The sequence below is a fragment of the Pleurodeles waltl genome, chromosome 10 (genome assembly GCF_031143425.1).
Source record: "Pleurodeles waltl isolate 20211129_DDA chromosome 10, aPleWal1.hap1.20221129, whole genome shotgun sequence".
Classification (NCBI taxonomy): domain Eukaryota; kingdom Metazoa; phylum Chordata; class Amphibia; order Caudata; family Salamandridae; genus Pleurodeles; species Pleurodeles waltl.
This window is the reverse complement of record NC_090449.1, coordinates 817,697,432-817,717,289: the sequence shown is the minus strand read 5'-3', so window position 1 is coordinate 817,717,289 and position 19,858 is coordinate 817,697,432. Positions and strand designations below refer to the sequence as shown.

The following is a 19,858-nucleotide window of genomic DNA, read 5'->3' as shown; positions in this document are numbered from 1 at the left end:
CTGTAACCTTTTGTTTTTTTCAAGTGAAATATATATATATATATATATATATAACTCCACTGTTGCTGTGCTTTAGTCAGTTTCTGTAGCAAAAGTATATATATATATTTTTTTTTTACTTTCTTAATTTTGGTGCAGTTTGAATCTGCACAAAACCTTAAACAGTTCATTCACTTTGAGTCTCTCTTGTCAAGTTTCATGCTGATTTGGCAAGTGTTAGCAAAGAAAAAAGAGGGGGGGAATCCAACAGTATAATTTCCCATTGTTATTCCCATAAGACGTTTAGCTCTTCTATAGAGAAGAAACATCTGAACACTTTTACACTTAAGGAAGTGCCTTTTTTTTTTTTGGATTGGTATATTTTTGTTCAGTAGTTTTCAAGAAGTCAGCTTTTCAAGAGGGACTCTATAATTGGGCACAAAGGGGTGCAATTTTAGAAAAAGATACACTAAATGTTGACAGTTCAAGATCTGCAGTTCCACAAACCAAAGAATGAAAAAAATACTCAGAACCTATTGGCTGAGTGAGCTGTGACTCTTTCCGGCCACAACCTTGAAAGAAAATGTTGCAATAGCCATTACAGGATTCAGGAACTTAGTCCCTGAGTCCTGAAACAAATTGAAAAAAAACATATGTGGGCAGGGTAAGAATATCCTTATACCCATGCGCTTTAAAGGGGGCCCTACCTGCATTTCAGTTAAAAACAAATTTTAGATTTTCTTGCAGGATTCTCAAAGAATCCTTGAATCCCAGTGAGGCCCTCACGTGTGGATTCTACATTAGGATCCTTCAATCTGGAACCAGCCAAGAACACTTGCCCTAGATCTTTGGATTTTATTTCGATCTACGACCAGACACTGTGGCCAACTGCCATTACCCAAGCTATGCCAGCAGAGTAACTTGCAATGTAAATGGAATGCTTATGATCTGACAATATTTATAGCAAGAAATAACACCCAAAAGAAAAAAGTAATTAAAGTGCATCACTTCATATCACCCAGTTAAGAGACCTCTGAGCCTTCTCAAGTAGAGGTAGGAGCAAGCTCCACGGAATCCTCCTAGGATGTGGTCGTCGTCATGCTGGCCCTCTTCAACCAGATGCACCACTTCTGGAAAAAAGCGAAAAGCAAATTTGAGGCCAGTCAAGAATTTATGAAGCTCTTGTATGACTAGAAGGCCACTCTAATGGAGTTTTAGGCTGGCCAGAATGTATGGGTCATGGAGCCAGAGCTCTCCAGGACTGCTCAACCAGCCCATATGAAATCCAAGAGGAGATGAGCACGTCCGCCCATTTGGTGGATCTCCAGACCCCTAGAAACCCCCTAAGGATGATCTATGTCAACAGACTCCAGCCTCAAGAGGTCTGAAGTTAGCATGCTCCTCGTGACAGATAAGTGAGTGAAAGAGATGAGTGAACCGCCCCCTGACTTCTCTGCACAGGAACATGATGGCTCAAGTGGAGGGTGTCGGCCTCTCTTCAAACCTAACCCCAGAAGAGCACAGTGGCTATTATCAGTTGCTGGGACAGTTTGCTTCTCTGTTCTCACTCAGCCCTGGACGCACACATCTGTCGGTCCATGATATTGACCCTGGAGGCAGCTTACCTGTGAAGAACAAAATTTAGCATCAAGGGGGCAGCTCCAAGATGCTGTCATTAGGGGTGATTGAGCTCTCCAATAGTCCGTGGTCCATCCCTGTGGTGCTGGTACCAAAGCTACCCCACACGGTGCCACACCAGAGCCCTGGTTCTGTGTGGACTACCAAGTACTCAATTCCGTAACCAAAGCTGATGCACACACTAACCAACCCTTGAGCTGATGAGATCATTGACATGCTGGACACTTCAAGATTCCTCAGTACCTTTGATTTTACACCATGGCATTGGCAGATTGCGCTGACTGAGGGGGGCAAAGAGAAGTCAACATTTTCAATCCCCCAGGTCTACTTCCGGTTTCAGGTGATGCCCTTTGGCTTGGAAAATGCTCCTGTCATCTTGCAGAGGTTGGCTAACAGGGTCCTGGCTGGCAAGGAAGCCGTTGGTGCTGCCTTCTTAGATTACATTGGTGTCTATAGTTCCAGCTGGGAGGAACACCTGCATCACCGTCACAAAGTGCTTCAGGCCCTGCAACATGCCAGCCTGACTATCAAGACCAGTAAGTGCCAGATCAGGCAGAGTTGCATGGTGTACCTGGGTCACCTGGTAGGTTGGGGCAAAGTGCACCTCCTCCAGGCCAACATTGAATCAATCATGGCCTGGCAGCCACCTAAAACTCAGACAGAAGTGAGAGCCATCCTAGTCCTCACAGGCTACTACCTAAGATTTGTTAAATGTTATGGCACCATTGCTGCACTCTTACCTGACCTGACTTTCAGAAAGCAGCCTAGATTGGTGATCTGGACAGAGGATTGTCAAAAAGCCTTTGATACAGTCAAGGAAGCCATGTGTACAGCATTTGTAATCAAGGCACCTGATTCCACCAAGCAATTCATTGTGCACATGTGTGCTTCAGATCATCCCATAGGGCAGACTTAGCACAGCTGAATGAGGGGGACCTAGACCAACCAGTAGCCTTCATTAGTAGGAGGTTACTTCCACAGCAACAGAGGTAGAGTGCCATCGAAAGACAAGCTTTTGCTGTGGTAGCACTGAAGAAGTTGGGACTATACCTATGAGGAACCTCACTTCTTGGTTCAGACCAACCACGGACCCCTCACATGGCTCTTGCAGATGAGTGAACATCCCAAACTGTTGAGGTGGTCCAATTCCCTACAGTGAATGGACTTCATGGTGGAACACCGTCCTGGGTTAGACCACACCAGTGCTGATGTTACCTCCAGGTTCTTCTGCTTTAGTGAAAACTTCCAAGGGGTTGGGTAGCTCTCTCCACTTTCAGCTAGGAGGAGACACTTGTTAGGCCTGACAGCCTTACAGTGGTCTTCTCCTCAACCTTTTGCCTACCTCTTCCACTTTTCTGACCTTTTTTGTTGGCTTTAGGACCCTGTGCACTTTACTACTGCTAACCAGTGCTAAAATGCTTGTGCTCTCTCCCCTAGACATGGTAATATTGGATCATTCCCAATTGGCATATTTAATTTACCTATAAGTTCCTCATAAAGTGGTACTACATGTAACCAGGACTTGTAAATCAAATGCTACTAGTGGACCTGAAGCAGTGATTGTGTCATCCACCTAAGTAACCCTCTAACAGTGGCTCAGGTCTGCCATTGCATAGCCTTTATGTGTAGTTACACTGCCATAGCAACCCACCCTTTTGTCAGCCCAAACCTCCCCTTTTTATACATATAATCCAGCCCTAATGTAGACCCTGGACAACCCAGAGGGCATGGTGCAATGTATTTAAAAGGTAGGACATGGACCTTTAAGTTTTACATGTTGTGGTAGTGAAAAACTCCCAAAGTAGTTTTTCACTACTGCAAGGACCGTCTCTCCCACAGGATAAAATTGTGATTACCCTATTACATCCTATAAGTGTAATTCACAATTGAAAAGAGATAAACAGTTCAAGCCTGGTGTCTCTGAAGTCACAATTTAAAATTACAATTTATGGTAGAAGGATTTAAAATTGCAGCTCTGAAAATGTAACTTTTTAAAAAGGTGCCATTTTCTTACTTTGGCCATTTGGTGCCTGGTGCCTACCTGTTATCACTTCTCTGGCGTGAGTGACAGATGGGCTTTGTGTATTGTTCCTATACAGCCACACACAATGGGAGCTTAGGGGTGACTTGATGCGCCATCCTGGCAGGATGGGATGGAGGAGGTGGGCACAGCCTCACACAGGAATAGGCTGTGTCCCGTCCCAATGCAAAGGGCTGCATAACCCCCTGTAGTGAATGTGCAGGAAGAGCAGGACCTCAGTGCATTATAAAAAGGCCTATCTTTGAAGTCTTTCCCACTTCAAAGGCCCAACTGAGTATAAGTACTGGACCTCTGACACCAGCATGTCAGTACACTTTTGGTCCTGTGACCACTCTGCCAGGAAGGACTGCTGTGCTGCTGAAGTACTGCGACTCTGCTGGACAGCTGCTTTACTGGACTTCTCCCTTGCTGTCCTGCCATGCTGCCTGCTATTCCTCTGCCCGGATGAGAAGGTCTTGATCCACATCACTTGAATCCAGAGTGTCTCCAAGGGCTAGATGGCTGACCTCCTGATCTGTAGTCATGGGGACATTAAATACCCACCACCATTCTGGGTTCCGCCATTTGTGAGTCTGTCCTACCAAGTGGTGCCACCCCAGTCCTAGAACCTTGGAAGTTGGCGTAAGGTGTTAGGATCAGCAGAACCGAGGCATCACTTGTAGGACCAATGCATCCTCTGCAGAACTGACCTGTTGCCACTGCTGTGTGGATCAGACCCAGTGCATCACCTTTGGAACCACCTCTGTATGAGTGTTTTTCCAGTGCAAGGTCCTCGCATCCTGGTCAAGAACAGCCTCGACGACCATGCCGAAACTCACTGCAGCTTCCCCGCCTAATGGTGCAGACGCATAGTCTCGACTGCGAAACACATCCCTGAAGCTGATCTGCATATGGCAAGCCCCGTTGACAGGATCCTCGACATTGATGCATCAAGATCTTGCATGCAGCCTCGCCGCATCTCACACCCGGCTCATCTGTGGTCTTTCCTCTGCTATGCGACTCATCTTCAGCCCGAACCCACATAATGCTCTGCAACCTCGGATTAAGGACTTTTGCTCAGCGGGCTTAACTGGGTCCCTGTAGCAAGCCCTCGGTTCATTGTGGTCGGCCTGAACTTTCGTCAGCTTTGTTTTTCATATTTGATGTGTGTAAGGAAATGCCTCCTTGGCATGGTTACCCCCTGATTTTTTGCCTTTGCTGATGCTATGTTTTGAATTGAAAGTGTGCTGAGGCCTGCTAACCAGGCCCCAGCACCAGTGTTCTTTCCCTAACCTGTACTTTTGTTTTCACAATTGGCACACCCTGGCATCCAGGTAAGTCCCTTGTAACTGGTACCCCTGGTACCAAGAGCCCTGATGCCAGGGAAGGTCTCTAAGGGCTGCAGCATATCTTATGCCACCCTGGGGACCCCTCACTCAGCACAGACACACTGCTTTCCAGCTTGTGTGTGCTGGTGAGGACAAAACGAGTAAGTCGACATGGCACTCCCCTTAGGGTGCCATGCCAACCTCACACTGCCTATGCAGTATAGATAAGTCACCCCTCTAGCAGGCCTTACAGCCCTAAGGCAGGGTGCACTATACCATCGGTGAGGGCACCAGTGCATAATCACTGTGCCCCTACAGTGTCTAAGCAAAACCTTAGACATTGTAAGTGCAGGGTAGCCATAAGAGTATATGGTCTGGGAGTCTGTCAAACACGAACTCCACAGCACCATAATGGCTACTCTGAAAACTGGGAAGTTTGGTTTCAAACTTCTCAGCACAATAAATGCACACTGATGCCAGTGTACATTTTATTGCAAAATACACCCCAGAGGGCACCTTAGAGGTGCCCCCTGAAACCTTAACCAACTACCCGTGTAGGCTGACTGGTTTTAGCAGCCTGCCACACTCGAGACATGTTGCTGGCCACATGGGGAGAGTGCCTTTGTCACTCTGTGGCTAGTAACAAAGCCTGCACTGGGTGGAGATGCTATCACCTCCCCCAGGCAGGAGCTGTAACACCTGGCGGTGAGCCACAAAGGCTCACCCCCTTTGTTCCAGCACCACAGGGCACTCCAGCTAGTGGAGTTGCCCGCCCCCTCCGGCCACGGCCCCACTTTTGGCGGCAAGGCCGGAGGAAATAATGAGAATAACAAGGAGTCACTGGCCAGTCAGGACAGCCCCTAAGGTGTCCTGAGCTGAGGTGACACTAACTTTTAGAAATCCTCCATCTTGCAGATGGAGGATTCCCCCAATAGGGATAGGAATGTGATCCCCTCCCCTTGGGAGGAGGCACAAAGAGGGTGTACCCACCCTCAGGGCTAGTAGCCATTGGCTACTAACCCCCCAGACCTAAACACACCCTTAAATTTAGTATTTAAGGGCTCCCCAGGACCTAGGAACTCAGATTCCTGCAACCTAAGAAGAAGAGGACTGCTGAGCTGAAAAACCCTGCAGAGAAGACGGAGACACCAACTGCCTTGGCCCCAGCTCTACCGGCCTGTCTCCCCCCTTCGAAAGAAAACTGCTCCAGCGACGCTTTCCCCAGGACCAGCGGCCTCTGAATCCTCCGAGGACTGCCCTGCTTTAAAAGGACCAAGAAACTCCCGAGAACAGCAGCCCTGTTCACCCAAGACTGCAACTTTGTTTCTAAAGGAGCAACTTCAAGGCAACAGCGTTTCCCGCCAGAAGCGTGAGACTTGCAACCCTGCACCCGGCGACCCCGACTCGACTGGTGGAGAAACAACACTTCAGGGAGGACCCTCCGGCGACTCAGAGACTGTGAGTAACCAAAGTTGTCCCCCCTGTGCCCCCACAGCGACGCCTGCAGAGGGAATCCCGAGGCTCCCCCTGACCGCGACTGCCTGACTCTAAGATCCCGACGCCTGGAAAAGACCCTGCACCCGCAGCCCCCAGGACCTGAAGGATCGGAACTCCAGTGCAGGAGTGACCCCCAGGAGGCCCTCTCCCTTGCCCAGGTGGTGGCTACCCCGAGGAGCCCCCCCTTGCCTGCCTGCAGCGCTGAAGAGACCCCTTGCTCTCCCATTGATTCCTATTACAAACCCGACGTGTGTTTGCACACTGCACCCGGCCGCCCCCGTGCTGCTGAGGGTGTACTTCCTGTGCTAACTTGTGTCCCCCCCAGTGCCCTACAAAACCCCCCTGGTCTGCCCTCCGAAGACGCAGGTACTTACCTGCTGGCAGACTGGAACCGGGGCACCCCCTTCTCCATTGAAGCCTATGCGTTTTGGGCACCACTTTGAACTCTGCACCTGACCGGCCCTGAGCTGCTGGTGTGGTAACTTTGGGGTTGCTCTGAACCCCCAATGGTGGGCTACCTTGGACCCAAACTTGAACCCCGTAGGTGGTTTACTTACCTACAAAAACTAACAAATACTTACCTCCCCAGGAACTGTTGAAAATTGCACTGTCTAGTTTTAAAATAGCTATATGTGTTTTATTTGAAAAGTATATATGCTATTGTGATTATTCAAAGTTCCTAAAGTACTTACCTGCAATACCTTTCATGCAAAGTATTACATGTAGAATTTGAACCTGTGGTTCTTAAAATAAACTAAGAAAATATATTTTTCTATACAAAAACCTATTGGCCTGGAATTGTCTCTGAGTGTGTGTTCCTCATTTATTGCCTGTGTGTATGTACAACAAATGCTTAACACTACTCCTTTGATAAGCCTACTGCTCGACCACACTACCACAAAATAGAGCATTAGTATTATCTCTTTTTGCCACTATCTTACCTCTAAGGGGAACCCTTGGACTCTGTGCATACTATTCCTTACTTTGAAATAGTGCATACAGAGCCAACTTCCTACAATGTGGTATCTTCTTGTGTGGTGTTTTCACTGTTTTACTGTTTGAAGTGTTGCACAAATACTTCACACACTGCCTCTAAGTTAAACCTGACTGCTCAGTGCCAAGCTTCAAAAAGGGGAGCAAAGGTTTATTTAGGTTCACCTGACACTTACCCTGACTAGGAATGTGGTTGCTGTTTGACTAATGATTACAACCCATTAAACCAACAACCCAATTACCTATGAGTGGATGAGGATGAATTACTCCATGTCCAGTTGCTAATGTGGTTCCCTTGATGATGGGTCAATTCCTGTCAGCAGCGATGAAGATGGTTGCACATCAGTGCCCTCAATGTATGCCCTAAGGTCTGGAGGTTGTGAGGAACATTTTTCAATGTTGGAGGTTTCCTGATGAGGGAGATTGAAATTCCTTCAGCTAAATCCATTTACATATGTGTTAGACCTGATAGTTCTTAGGGTGGGTTTCCCCAAAGCTTTTTGCTTTCTCCCCCGCCCCCCAACACAAACTGGTAACCAATGCTAAAGTGCTTGTTCTGACTCCTCTAAACATGGTAAAATTGGCTTACACCCAGTTGAAATGTTTAATTTACTTATAAGTCCCTAGTAATGTGGTACATTTTCCCAGAGCCTGTACATTAAATGCTACTAGTGGGCCTGAATCACTTTGTGTCACCAACTTACATAGCCCTTTAAAATGTGTCTTGAGACTGCCATTGCAGCCCTTGTGCAGTTTTAAACTTTTAGTTCAACCTGGCAAAATAAACCTTTTGGCAGGCCTAAACATCCCTTTTTAATACATATGTCACCCTTAGGGTAGGCAATAAACCAGCCATAAGGCAGGGTGCATTGTATTTAAAAAGTGGGACATGTACTTCTAAGTTTTACATATTCTGGTAGTGAAAAAGTCATGGCTTGGTTTTTCACTACTGTGAGGTCTACCTCTTCCGTAGGATTACCACTAGGTTACCTTATTATATTTAATAACTGCTAACCTTTGATTTGGAACAGGTAGAAATGCCATGTTTGGTCTCCTAAGAATTGACATTTTAGAACCCTCTTTAATGGTAAAAGTGGATTTTAGGTCACAGTTCTGAAAATACCTCTTTTAGGAAGTTGACATTTTATTGTCATAACCATTTTGTGCCTTGTGTCCTGGGTCAGATAATTGTGATTAGCATGGCAGTTGGCCTTTGTGTAGACCTCCCAGACAGTGAGATCAGGGGGCCTAGCTGGTGGCAGGATCAGCTAACCTGCCAGGATGTGTGGGGTGGAGCTGTTCACTTCCCTGCTTACATTTCAAAGGATTTGCCTCAGCACACTCGCAAAGAACTCCACACCAGTATGTTGTTACCCTAGACCTCTTGGAGCCTGGGTAGGGAAGGGGGGAACATTACAGAAACTAGATTTATAAAGGCCAATATGTGTCTCCCACTTCAAAGGCTGGCTCCGAGTATAAATATTGGACCCTCAGACCTACTCTTGAATTCACTCCTGGACCTGCCAGGGCACTCAGAAGGACTGCCTTGTATTGCGGAAGATTGACCTGCTCTGTATTTCAGAGGGTCTCCTTGCTTCTATCATAAGACTGGTCTGCTTCTTGAAGCCTGCCTTTTACCCTCAGAGGACTGCATTCCTGCTTGAGGTCTGCCTTGCTGCTTGAATCAACGACTATCAGAGTAACTCCACGGGTCATTTGGCTGATCTTCTGTTCTGAGCTACAGGACCAAAACAAGCTCCAGAATGGCAGCTTCATTGGCACTGGCCCAGAGCGATGCATCATGATGCAAGTCTTCACATCACAAACTCCAGACATGTGGTTTCTTCGGTGCTGATGCAGCACGCCGCATCTCAATACTGGGTTGTCCCATCACAAGCTCTAGATGGGTTGTTTCATCGGAACTGACACAGTAAACCACACCTCGGTGCTGGACTTCGCATTGCAGCCCATAATCAATGGCTCCACCAGCACTGACCCAGTGCAGTGTACCTCGACAGAAACCCCTACAGCCCAGCCCCAGAAGGGTGACTTCCTCAGCCCATATGCATGACACATTTTGCCTCTCACATCACAGCTCGTGATGAACTACTTCCAGAGCACTGGTCCAGCGAGGCGTAACTCGACGCACTATGTCGCATCACAATTTCTGTTCGACAGCTCCTCGACAAGGCGCAGGCCGACACAGATCTTGCATTTGACTTCAAGACACACAGTGCTATCTCTAGTAAGCCAAGTTTGGCCCTGTGCCCGCCCGGCTGATACTCCATCACGGTCATCCTGTACTTGTGACCTTGACCTTGACCTTGTCCGGTGCAACCAGATAACTGCAATTGGCATTTTGCTAATCTTGGCATTATTTTTACCTAAAACTTTAAAATCGCCTATCTTTGGATCTACTAATTTGATTTGTGAAGTTTGGGTCTCAAATTACTTATCACATTTTTCTATATTGTACTAAATTGGTGATGTTTTTTTTTTTTTTTTGTGTTTTCATTTTTTTGTTTACTGTTAGCATGCTGCATAAACTGTTTACACATTGCCTCTAAGTTAGGCCTGACTGCTTTTGTCCAAGCTACCAGAGAGTTAGGGGGAGGTTAATTTATTGACTTTGTGGTATACTCTGATAGGGATTGTGGTTGCTGCTTGAGCAGGATTCTCACCCCAGAACCAAAACCCAAATTCCTGAAGTATGAAGACAGTTTCAAAGTGTAGCCTATTCCCATCTGATTGTAGGTAAAATCCCCAACCTGAGAAATATGACAATCTAAATGACTACTTATAGTCAATTGGCAGCATTATTTGGTGGTTAGTTAACCACTGAACAAATCAACTAAACTGGCCTCCTTGTTTTCACTGCCCTTGGTACTTCATGTTTTGAAGCATCTGCAAAATTCTTCTCCGAAAAAACCTTAATTTATCTCCTGTGAGATTTTAATTTGGTGATGGTTATTCCTATTGAAGGCATGCACATTTGTTCAGAAAAGTTAGTCAACTTTTTTAAGCGATCCCTTTAGGCTTTGTATCAGGGGAAGCACCAGACCCTCTATGCTAATCCACCTTTCACTACTTTCTTCTATGTGAAAGTGGTTCTCAGTTTAAAATCTTTTTGTTTTATCGATCCTTTGTTGCAGTATTATCTAGCAACTTGCCATCAGATTTCTCAGCCCCAGGTTGGTAAAATATTGCTCCAAATTCAACTAAAGCTTTTTTTTGCGCGATGAATATGCCAACACTGTCATTATGCCAGCATATTATTGTAGTAGAGTTTGCTTATTTACTTTAGGTTTTTGAGAAAGTGTCTTGTGAGTTGTTCTGGCAAATTTACTTTTTAACATTTACTGAAAATATAGGAAGCCTCTACTCATAGCATAGTATTTAGGATGCCAACTGCTGTTCAAGGTGGTTTTCCCCAGTCTGACATTCTCTACCTGAACAGATAATGGTTCATGGGAAGGCCACTTTATCTCATTGTGTAACAGTTCCCGGTTTGCCATAATTATGAGCACATAGAAAGTGCGATATCGGCGGATTTTGACATGTGCCAATACACAAAAATATATTTGCAAATTTGAAAATGGAATTCAGCAAAAGTTTGCTAAGATTAAGCCAGGAAACCAAAAACGGTTGTACTACTCCTGTAAACTATTGTTAATTCCTGAATGTTGTAAATCTGCATCGGCGCAGGGTCAAAGGCCTTCAAGTGCACTTTCATGACTATGTTATTTTTAGACTGATTCTCCATGATTAATATGCTATTTAATGTTGGCATTCATCACTTATGATTACATGATGCTTTGGAGAAATGGTATTTAAGGTTGTCCTAAAAAACGCTGTATAGTTTAGTTTAATGTACTTCTTTAAAGGCGTTGAGTCTCCAGTTGCTGGAAATAAAGGCCATTTTAGATTTTAGGTATGTATAAAAGAAATTCTTGCTCCCTTTTCGAAATAGTAATGATTTTTCTCTGATTATTCCGTATTACTGGTCCAATAGCTGTACGATTTATCAAGAACTGTACTCCAAGCTACAAACACCATTAACAATTTCCTTCCTATTTTGAAGTTTACCTTGTAAGACGATGTTTGAAGTTGAAGATTAATGTTTGAAACATCGCCTTTTTTCTAGGGAGCTCATAAAGGTCCTGGAGGAAAATGTAAATCTGAAAAAAGAGTCTTCTGAACTAATGATACGGTGTGATCAGCAGGTAACACATGATAGTCTTCACTGTGGAACATTGAAGTCTTAATTACTTTATATGTAGTTACTTCATAAAACAAATTGGATTTGTAACGACCAAGTACTCGCTGCTTTTAAGTGTTTTCTCAAATAATATTTTGACGACTTCTTCCACTATGCCATTTGAATTCCCACTAACAGATTGCATAATATGTCCTTTGACTGATCACCCTTGGCCACATGTAATTGCATTCGAAGGCTATAAAGTTAAGGAGAAGTTTAGTTGTTTGCTCAGACAAGTTGTAAAATTTTAACCTGTCCACATCTTATGCAATTTAGTATTTAATTCTTTATTTAACTTGAGCACAGATAAGCAAGGCAAGTTGAAGAGGTTGTTTTTCGATTTTCATTTTAATAGCTTTCTTTTGTAGTTTTTGCAGTTGCAGAAATTGGAACAAAATTTAACTTCTACCAGGGCGAATATTGTGGACCTTGAGAAGACTAATGCTGAGGACAAGGTGAGCAATGTATTTTTATCAAAATTTGCAGTTCCTCTGCCCATCTTAAACCACAGCCCTCCCTCCGTTCTTTTACAATGTCCTTCCCTGCCCAAGTCCATGCCCAATTACCTTTTGTCTGCCCACTTTGAAGTAACCAGCTGATGCGATGCATCGCTGTTCTGAGTATGCAAGTATATTTCCTCTCAAAATGCTATCTACATCCACATATCCATCTATAATGTAACTCTGGGTACACAAGGTGCTTTTTGCACTGCGTATACCCCTAAATTCACAGCTTGCAGTGCCTGAGCCAATGTCTCCTGAAAGTTTAGCTTTTTTGATCAAGACTTCTAACTGCATATTCCTTACCTTGTAAATTTTCCCAGGCAGCAGGCTGAATCTGGAAACTTTAATGGTAATTCCCTCACGTGTCTGCAGATGGCGTCATGCTGCCCCTCTCTCATGGCCACTATATGACTGCCACTTTCATGCGCTGATGTCATTTCCTTCCTTTCTGCACCTTTCAACTCAGATGTGAAGCTAACAGTGCCTTCTCTTGACAGAACATCCTCTCAGGAAAACTTGTTTTTTCCCTCCAAATTTTTAGTGTGCAGATATGGGCCACCAAAACTACAGGGTTTAAACCATGATGTGATTGGCAGCGACAGATATCCGTGGCAGACATCCACCAAGTGTGCCTGTGGTACCTTGGCACCACCCATGACACAAAGTCACCCTTGTGTTACAGTAAAATTAACTGTTAGGCCATTTAAAACCGTGTTGCCAAGTTTGCTGTCACCAAATTCTTAAAGAAGTTGCAGAAGAGGTTCTGGATCCATTGATGGCATGTTGCTGATCCCGGTCCAGATCCAGGAAGGCAGGTAAGTCAAAACACACAACAAAATTCAAGAAATTGAACCACGTTTTTCTGTCATCTTGCCACTAATCCCTTGAAGTCCCACAATGCCCCAAATACCTCTAGATCTCGGAGCTGCTCTACAGAGCAGACTCAACAAGTTTTTCCTCTTGACTTAGTTACCCTCACAATGGACATCCATGGGAGACGATCCCCGTCGCCTGAAAAAGGCTGCATCAGTCCTCTTTGATGTACCACTGGATCCCTCTGGAGTGCCTTGAGACCGCAAGGATTTGAGATGGCAGCCTGTCGGAGGCGCATAGGTAGATCCATCCCCAAAAGTGACTTTGCCACTCAACCTCCACACGCTGTCAGACCTGCCCTTGTGCACAGTGCAGCCAGCTCCAACTCTGTTGCAATACCTGATGCTATCACTGTTTCTGAGACTTACAACACGGGCTAAATCCTTGATGCAGACACTGAAGCCGGGCTTGGAATCAATATTTTTATCGTATTAGGAAGTTCACCCTCTGTAGTCTCCACTGCATTTTTTTTTCTTACTTCTTTTGGTGCTGATTAGCAGTATTATGATCAGGATGTTGAAGGGATTGATTTTATGATGAGGTCAATGTTTTTGAAGACCTGCAAGATGCCAGTGTTTTGGGTAACCCCCCCATGACATAAACTTAGACATGTCTAACCTTATGGCCACTGAAGAGTGCACCTCCTTTGCAATGGCCAAAGTTCTTGACCTTAACCTATCAGTGCAAGAGGTAAAGAGCAACATGTTGACAGGTTCATAATCCGTCAGCTACCACTCTCGAGCTTCTGGTTTATTTACATGAGACCCTTATAGATGTACTAGTGAGTATTGCCCACCGGTCAACAGACAGGCTGAGGGCATTACAGGCATGCTTCCAGGGGCACAGAGTTCTTAACACAGTATCCCACAGTGGAGAGTTTGGTGACACAGGCATCTTCCGACCAGCAGAACACATCTCTTTTCCCACCACTAAACCCAACAGAAAAATTCACTAATCACGTTTTTTCCAGTGCCAGTCTTGCCCTGCTATCCATAAAGTCCTTGTGCCTCCTTGGATGGTATTTGAACACCTTGTGGGACAGAATTGCAGATGTATTACCAACTGTCCCGAGGATGTCTGACATAGCCTACAAAGTTTAATCCTCGACACCCAAGATGCTGTGGAGTATTCCATTTATTCTGGTCCAGATACAACCGACAGCATGGGTAGGACAGCTGGCACCAGTGTGGTGCTTAGGCTCCTGGCCTGGATCCAATGCACATTTTTCACTTTGTCCTTAATGGAAATGCCTTTCGATTGCCCAAAACTTTTTGGGCAAAGCTTGAGAAATTTAAGCAGAGAAACGTCGCCCCTTGCTCTCTGGGCCTAACTCAGCCAACTCAGCAGTTCCCCCAACAACAGCACCCCCTTTGAGGGTTAGGCAGAAGATGTCTGTAAAGGTGGGTGGGGTGAAACTGGGGGAGCTGGCTGACAACATTCAGGTCCACAGGCACAATGTTCTACCCAGACCCCAACCCCTTCTCCCACCATAGCCACCACTGCAAAATCAATTAAATTTATCCTGGCACAAATTCTGTCTGCTCAGTATCTAGGAGACTTGATGGTGACGCTCATCCTGCAGGTTGCATGTTTTCACATCCCCTTCCTGGAATACCACAGGTGTTACCTGCAGTTCCATGCAGGTCAAGAGCACTTTAAGTTGTTTGTATTACCTCTGGTGTTCACAAAGGTGATGATTGTAATTGCTGCCCATCAGCAGCCTGGTCTTTCCATACTTTGACTTGCTACTGAAGGTATGGTCGCTTCAAACTCTCATAAACCATCTCCAGACAATTGCCAACATGTTAATATCATGGAATTTCTACATCAGTGGGCCGAAGTCACACCTAATTCCTTCACAGCGGCTCCCCTTCATCAGAGCCATTCTGGATATGGTGCATTTTCAAGCCATCCTTTCTTCGCAATGAGTCCAGGAGATTCAACCATGATGCTGTTGTTTCAAACCTTCACCTGGGTCTAGTGAGAGGTTGTGAACTTTTGGGCTTCTTGGCCTCCTGCTGGTGGACCACACAAGGTAGCATGTGCGGTCTCTGCAGTGGGATCTGAAATCTCAGTGGGCTCCGCTCCAAGGCAGCGTGTCAGACTCCATCCAGGTGTCAAAAGAAACTGCAAAGGATTTGCACTGGTGGCTACTCTACTGCAACGAGACCAACTGCAGACCCCTCTCCCTACCCCACCCATAGCTAACGGTCATGATAGATGAATCATTGCTGGGGTTTTTGGGGGTGAGGGGGGAGAGTACCTGGAATTGTTGGAGATCAGAGGACTCTGGTTGCTGATGGATGCTGCACTCCACATCAACTTGTTGACGTTGCAAGCATTCACTTGGCACTGAAGGTGTTCTGTCTGACCATCAAGAGGGAACGGGCGCAGGATTCCAGAATGCGACCACCACTTAATACTGCAACACGCTGGGTGGATTGCGGTTGTGGGTCCTGCACCAGAAGGCTCTGCACTTCTGGTTTTGGCAGAGTGCTCAGGGCATCTCCCTGATTGCCCAACACCTGGCAGAATCTTTAAACACCAGTGCAGACAAACTCAGCCTCTGGTGTCTAGCGTGTTACAAATGGACTTTAAACTCTTAGTTGACACAGGGTGTCTTCCAGCTATAGAAAGAACTCAGGCTCAATCCATTCACCACCGCAAAGAATGTGCAGTGTCCAAACCTTTGCATGTTAGAGTTCCCAAGGCAGTCTTCCCTGGGAGACACCTTATGTCTGCATCAAGGCTCTTGAATCATATATACCCTTTATCCCTTCTCTTTGCTGCCCAGAGTACTGAAAAAGATCAGGAAAGACTTGGTCCAAATCACCTTAGTGGCTTTGGAATAGGCAAGGAGAATGTTGTGCCCAGGACATCTGGCCATGAGCATTTTTTCCTCCAATCCGGCTGCCCCTTTGGGACAACCTTCTGTAGCAGCAGCACAGCAAGATCCAGCACACCAGCCTGCACAACCTACACCTCCAACCATGGGGAGATAGCTGCAAATGTTGATGGCTTTTGATCTTCCTTCCAAAATGGTTGATGTCATTCTGGCTGCTAGGAACCCATCCACGAAGTCTGTATATTGATGGGTCTGGGAGAGATTTGTTGCCTGGGTTTCATCCATCATGTTAAGCCCTTTCAAACAAATTTGTCAGATTTCCTCCTGTTTTGTCTTTCATTAGCCCAGCAAGGCCTTGCTGTGGCAACAGTTAAAGGTTATTTGTTGACTCTTTCTGTCTTCTTACTTTTACCGGATCTGCCATCCCTTTTCAAATCACCTGCTGTGATGCTGCATGAGACCTATACTCAATTCTCACTCATCTAATGTGCACTCTATTTGAACATATGCATAGTTGTTGCTTATATGTGTTAACTATTTAAACTGTGTTCGTTATTGCAATAACATCTGATAGACGAGTCAATAAACTCCAAGCCTTGTGTGTCTAACAACCATACACTTTGTTCTTTCTGGGCAAACTGGTTCTTCCGACAAATGTGGCTTTCCTAGCGCAAGTGGTTACGCACTTCCTATTGGCTGAAACCATCACCTTGCCTGCTTTCTATGCTCCACCAGTCCCATCTCAGGTGGTAACTGCTCTTAGTTTTTACATCGACTGCACCAGAGATTACTGGCAAGATAACTGTCTTTTCACTGTGTTTTCTGAAGCAAAAAAGGAGAAATCTGTGCAAACAAGAACCAATTTGTGATGGATTGTTCTTTACATAAAGATTTGCTGTGAGGTAGGTAAGAAACCGCCCCTAGAAGGCTTGTGTGCTCATTGCACCAGAGCGAATGCCGTTAGCACCTCAGTGGCTTACGGTGTGCCAGTCATGGACATTTGCTAGGCTGCCACATGTGGGCATCCTTTCACACTTTCACAAAGCATTACTGTCCGGATAACCAGGTCTGGCGGGACTAACATTTCCCTCATTCTATCCTGCAGGATTTCCTTGTCTGAGCCATTCCATAGACCCACCACCTGAGGTACTGCTTTGGTATCTTTTCACAATGTAATGAATCTCCAGTTAGAATTCTCCATTGGAAGAAGTTATTTGTCATTAGTAATGCCATTTCTGGTAGAATCTCTAACTGAAGATTCTTCCTTGTTCCACCCTCCTCTCCATTTTGTGAAATGGACTTGCATAATTACTAAGATGCTGAGTGAGAAACTTCGGCATGGTGCACACAGTGCACTTCTGATTTCATTCACTCTGCGTCTGGCAGCGCATACGGAGCTGAGAAAGAAACTGACATCAGAGCTTGGAGGTGGTATTATTATAGTGGCCCTGAAGTCCCATTTGGAACCAACAGATCTGCTCAATGCCACCTACTGATGCACAAATAAACTGCTGTTAACGTTTCTAGATACAGTCTTGTACCTGGGGAAATCCCCACGGTGAGGAATCCGCAGTTAAATAGTCTCAATAAGGAAAGGCGTTCCTGGAGTTAAGTAACTTGTTCTTTCAGTTCTTTTTCACCTGACACTGCAAAGGCTGTTTGGAATGAACCAAGGATGATCAATGCTTCAGGTGACATAGCAAATAACCTCCTCACTAAGTTATGAAAAAGCAACATTCTCAATATTTTGTTTTAATTAGCATGGCCTCTAGGTGTGCCCTAATGACACCATCTTGATATCCCATAGTGAATCGTTGGTACTGGAAACCAACCTTCTTGCTCTGCACAGCACCAGTCGTTTGTAGTTCAAGGATTTTTGCAAGAAAGTAAGTTGTGAGTAGCGTTCCTTTCAGAAACTCCTAGTCTCAGTGGGTCTGTTGCTCAACAAGCTAAACACTTTGGCATAGATCTCATTTGGTTACTATCATGCCAGGCTCCGGTTCAACTTAGCTAGCTGGCATAATGTGGGTGTCTGACGTGCATCCCAAAACAGATTATTTTGCTCCTGTGCCCTTAATTGTACAATCCTGAGTTCTCTAAATATATTGACTTGTTCTTTGTGTCGTGGGGACGGGGAGCACTCACGTAACGTGCTAATATTACTCTTTCTAGTGCTGGAATCTGAGGACTGCTATGCTGAAAATAACCCACAGAAGAGCAGCAGCTATGATGTCTGCTGTGTAAAGGAACCTCATAGCTGCATTGATCTTTCTTCTGTATAAAAGCTGCTCTTTGTACATTGCAAATCATGGAATGGCTAAACCTTTGAGAATCTTGCTTTCAATATGATTATAAGCCATCAAAAAAGATTCCTTTGTCAACTGTTCTGGGGCAAAATTAACTGAGTAACAGGTTAGGTGGCTGTCCAAACATTAGTGACATCTACATCTTTAGGTAGTAAGAAGCCTAACTTCACCCGCACCCAAATGTTTAGTGGCTAAAAAGAACATGTCCATTGCTAGCTAGACAGAATCCCTCCATAAATTGTCTAGATTGTGGTACTAGGGCTGATTACAAAATAACAGTCACAGGATAGCTAAGCACTGGGCTCCCTTGGGCACCCCTGTGGCTAGTTCTGTGCCTCAAGTATGCAGTCTCCTCTGAAAAAGAAGTGGGCATGTTGGTCCTTTTTTCCCAGCAGTTCTAGCTGAGAGGTCCTTGTGATGTTTGAAGTAATTCGATTAGTCCGAGTACAAGATGGTGAAGCAAGAATCTACCCCATCCTGCCATTCCCTACCCAAAAATAAGTTGCAAGTGCTTCAGGGTGCCACTCTGTCTTGCTGTAGATTACCCCGATTTTGGAGCTGATTCTGCATTTTGTGCCAAAGTTCCCCAGGGTCATTTCCGACTCTGCAGAAAATTGAAGCATGCCATGCTGTGTATATTTGGCACTATTCCGGCTCCCTGTGGCATGCGTTTGGGCGCAAAAGATGTGCATTGGCCTCCGGTCGCATTACCACTGGTGGATTTCACAGTCTCCTGCGCAGACTTTAACTCCGGCTCCAAAACAAGTACTGGTACCTTCCCCATTGACATTGGTACCAACACCACTAGTGCTGGGGGTGGATCTGATGTGAATTTTGCTTTCTGACCCCAAGCCGTCTTCATATTGCCCCTGACTGAGGTGATGCATTTACCCAGTCTCCTTACTGCCTGGCTCTGATCCTTTGCTTCCATTACTGCAGAATTAAACTCAGAGGCTGCATTATCCATTTGGCTGCAATTCTGACCATAGCCTCCCACCACTCTGAGATGGCGATGGTTGGAATGGGGCTGCTTTACCTCCTCACTATGACGAGCTACATAGATTTAAAAGAGGCAATACAGGGTTGATTTTGTGTCTTGGGCCCTCAACCGAAGAGAGTGTTTCCTTTATTTTGGTGAATTTGCGGGCTGCTAAGGTCTTGGAGCTACAGCTAGCTTGTGCGAGGTTAGGACTAATGGCCATACAGAAATTGCACAATTTGGGCCTAATTCATCTGAGCCCTTGTTCCTGTTAAATGACTCACTGACTCCTTGATGGGCACTTTGCCTATACCTTGTTCTTGTCTGTCTGTGAATAGGCAGGTGGCTGGATGCTCTAGACCAGCACCTGGTGACCCTCACTTCTAGGGTCTATTAGTGCAACCGCCCTACACCACCCTTTTTCTGAACTAGCCTAGCTCGTGCTGAGAACTCTGCCAAAGGTATTGACTCCTTTCCATGTTGGACAATCCATCACTTTCCCTGCATTCTTTTCTTCTTATCCCCCTCGAAAGAGTAGGAGAGTGTCTCCATCGGTTGGACCCCAAAAAGAGTTTTGAGCTTTTAAATTGATCATACTAAAGACCATTGGATGTACGTTTCCTGGGATGAAAAAGGGGA

General features: G+C 45.4%; 1 protein-coding gene across 2 annotated transcripts in view; it reads left to right on the top strand.

The window, feature by feature from the left end:
* The window catches only part of KIF15 (kinesin family member 15), a 930,781-nt gene that overhangs the window by 459,680 nt on the left and 451,243 nt on the right, over positions 1-19,858 (top strand). For both annotated transcript variants that reach the window (XM_069211483.1, XM_069211481.1), the window contains exons 23-24: positions 11,600-11,678; positions 12,082-12,168. In XM_069211483.1, the coding sequence (XP_069067584.1) occupies positions 11,600-11,678; positions 12,082-12,168 (166 nt within the window). The remainder of the gene's footprint in view (positions 1-11,599; positions 11,679-12,081; positions 12,169-19,858) is intronic.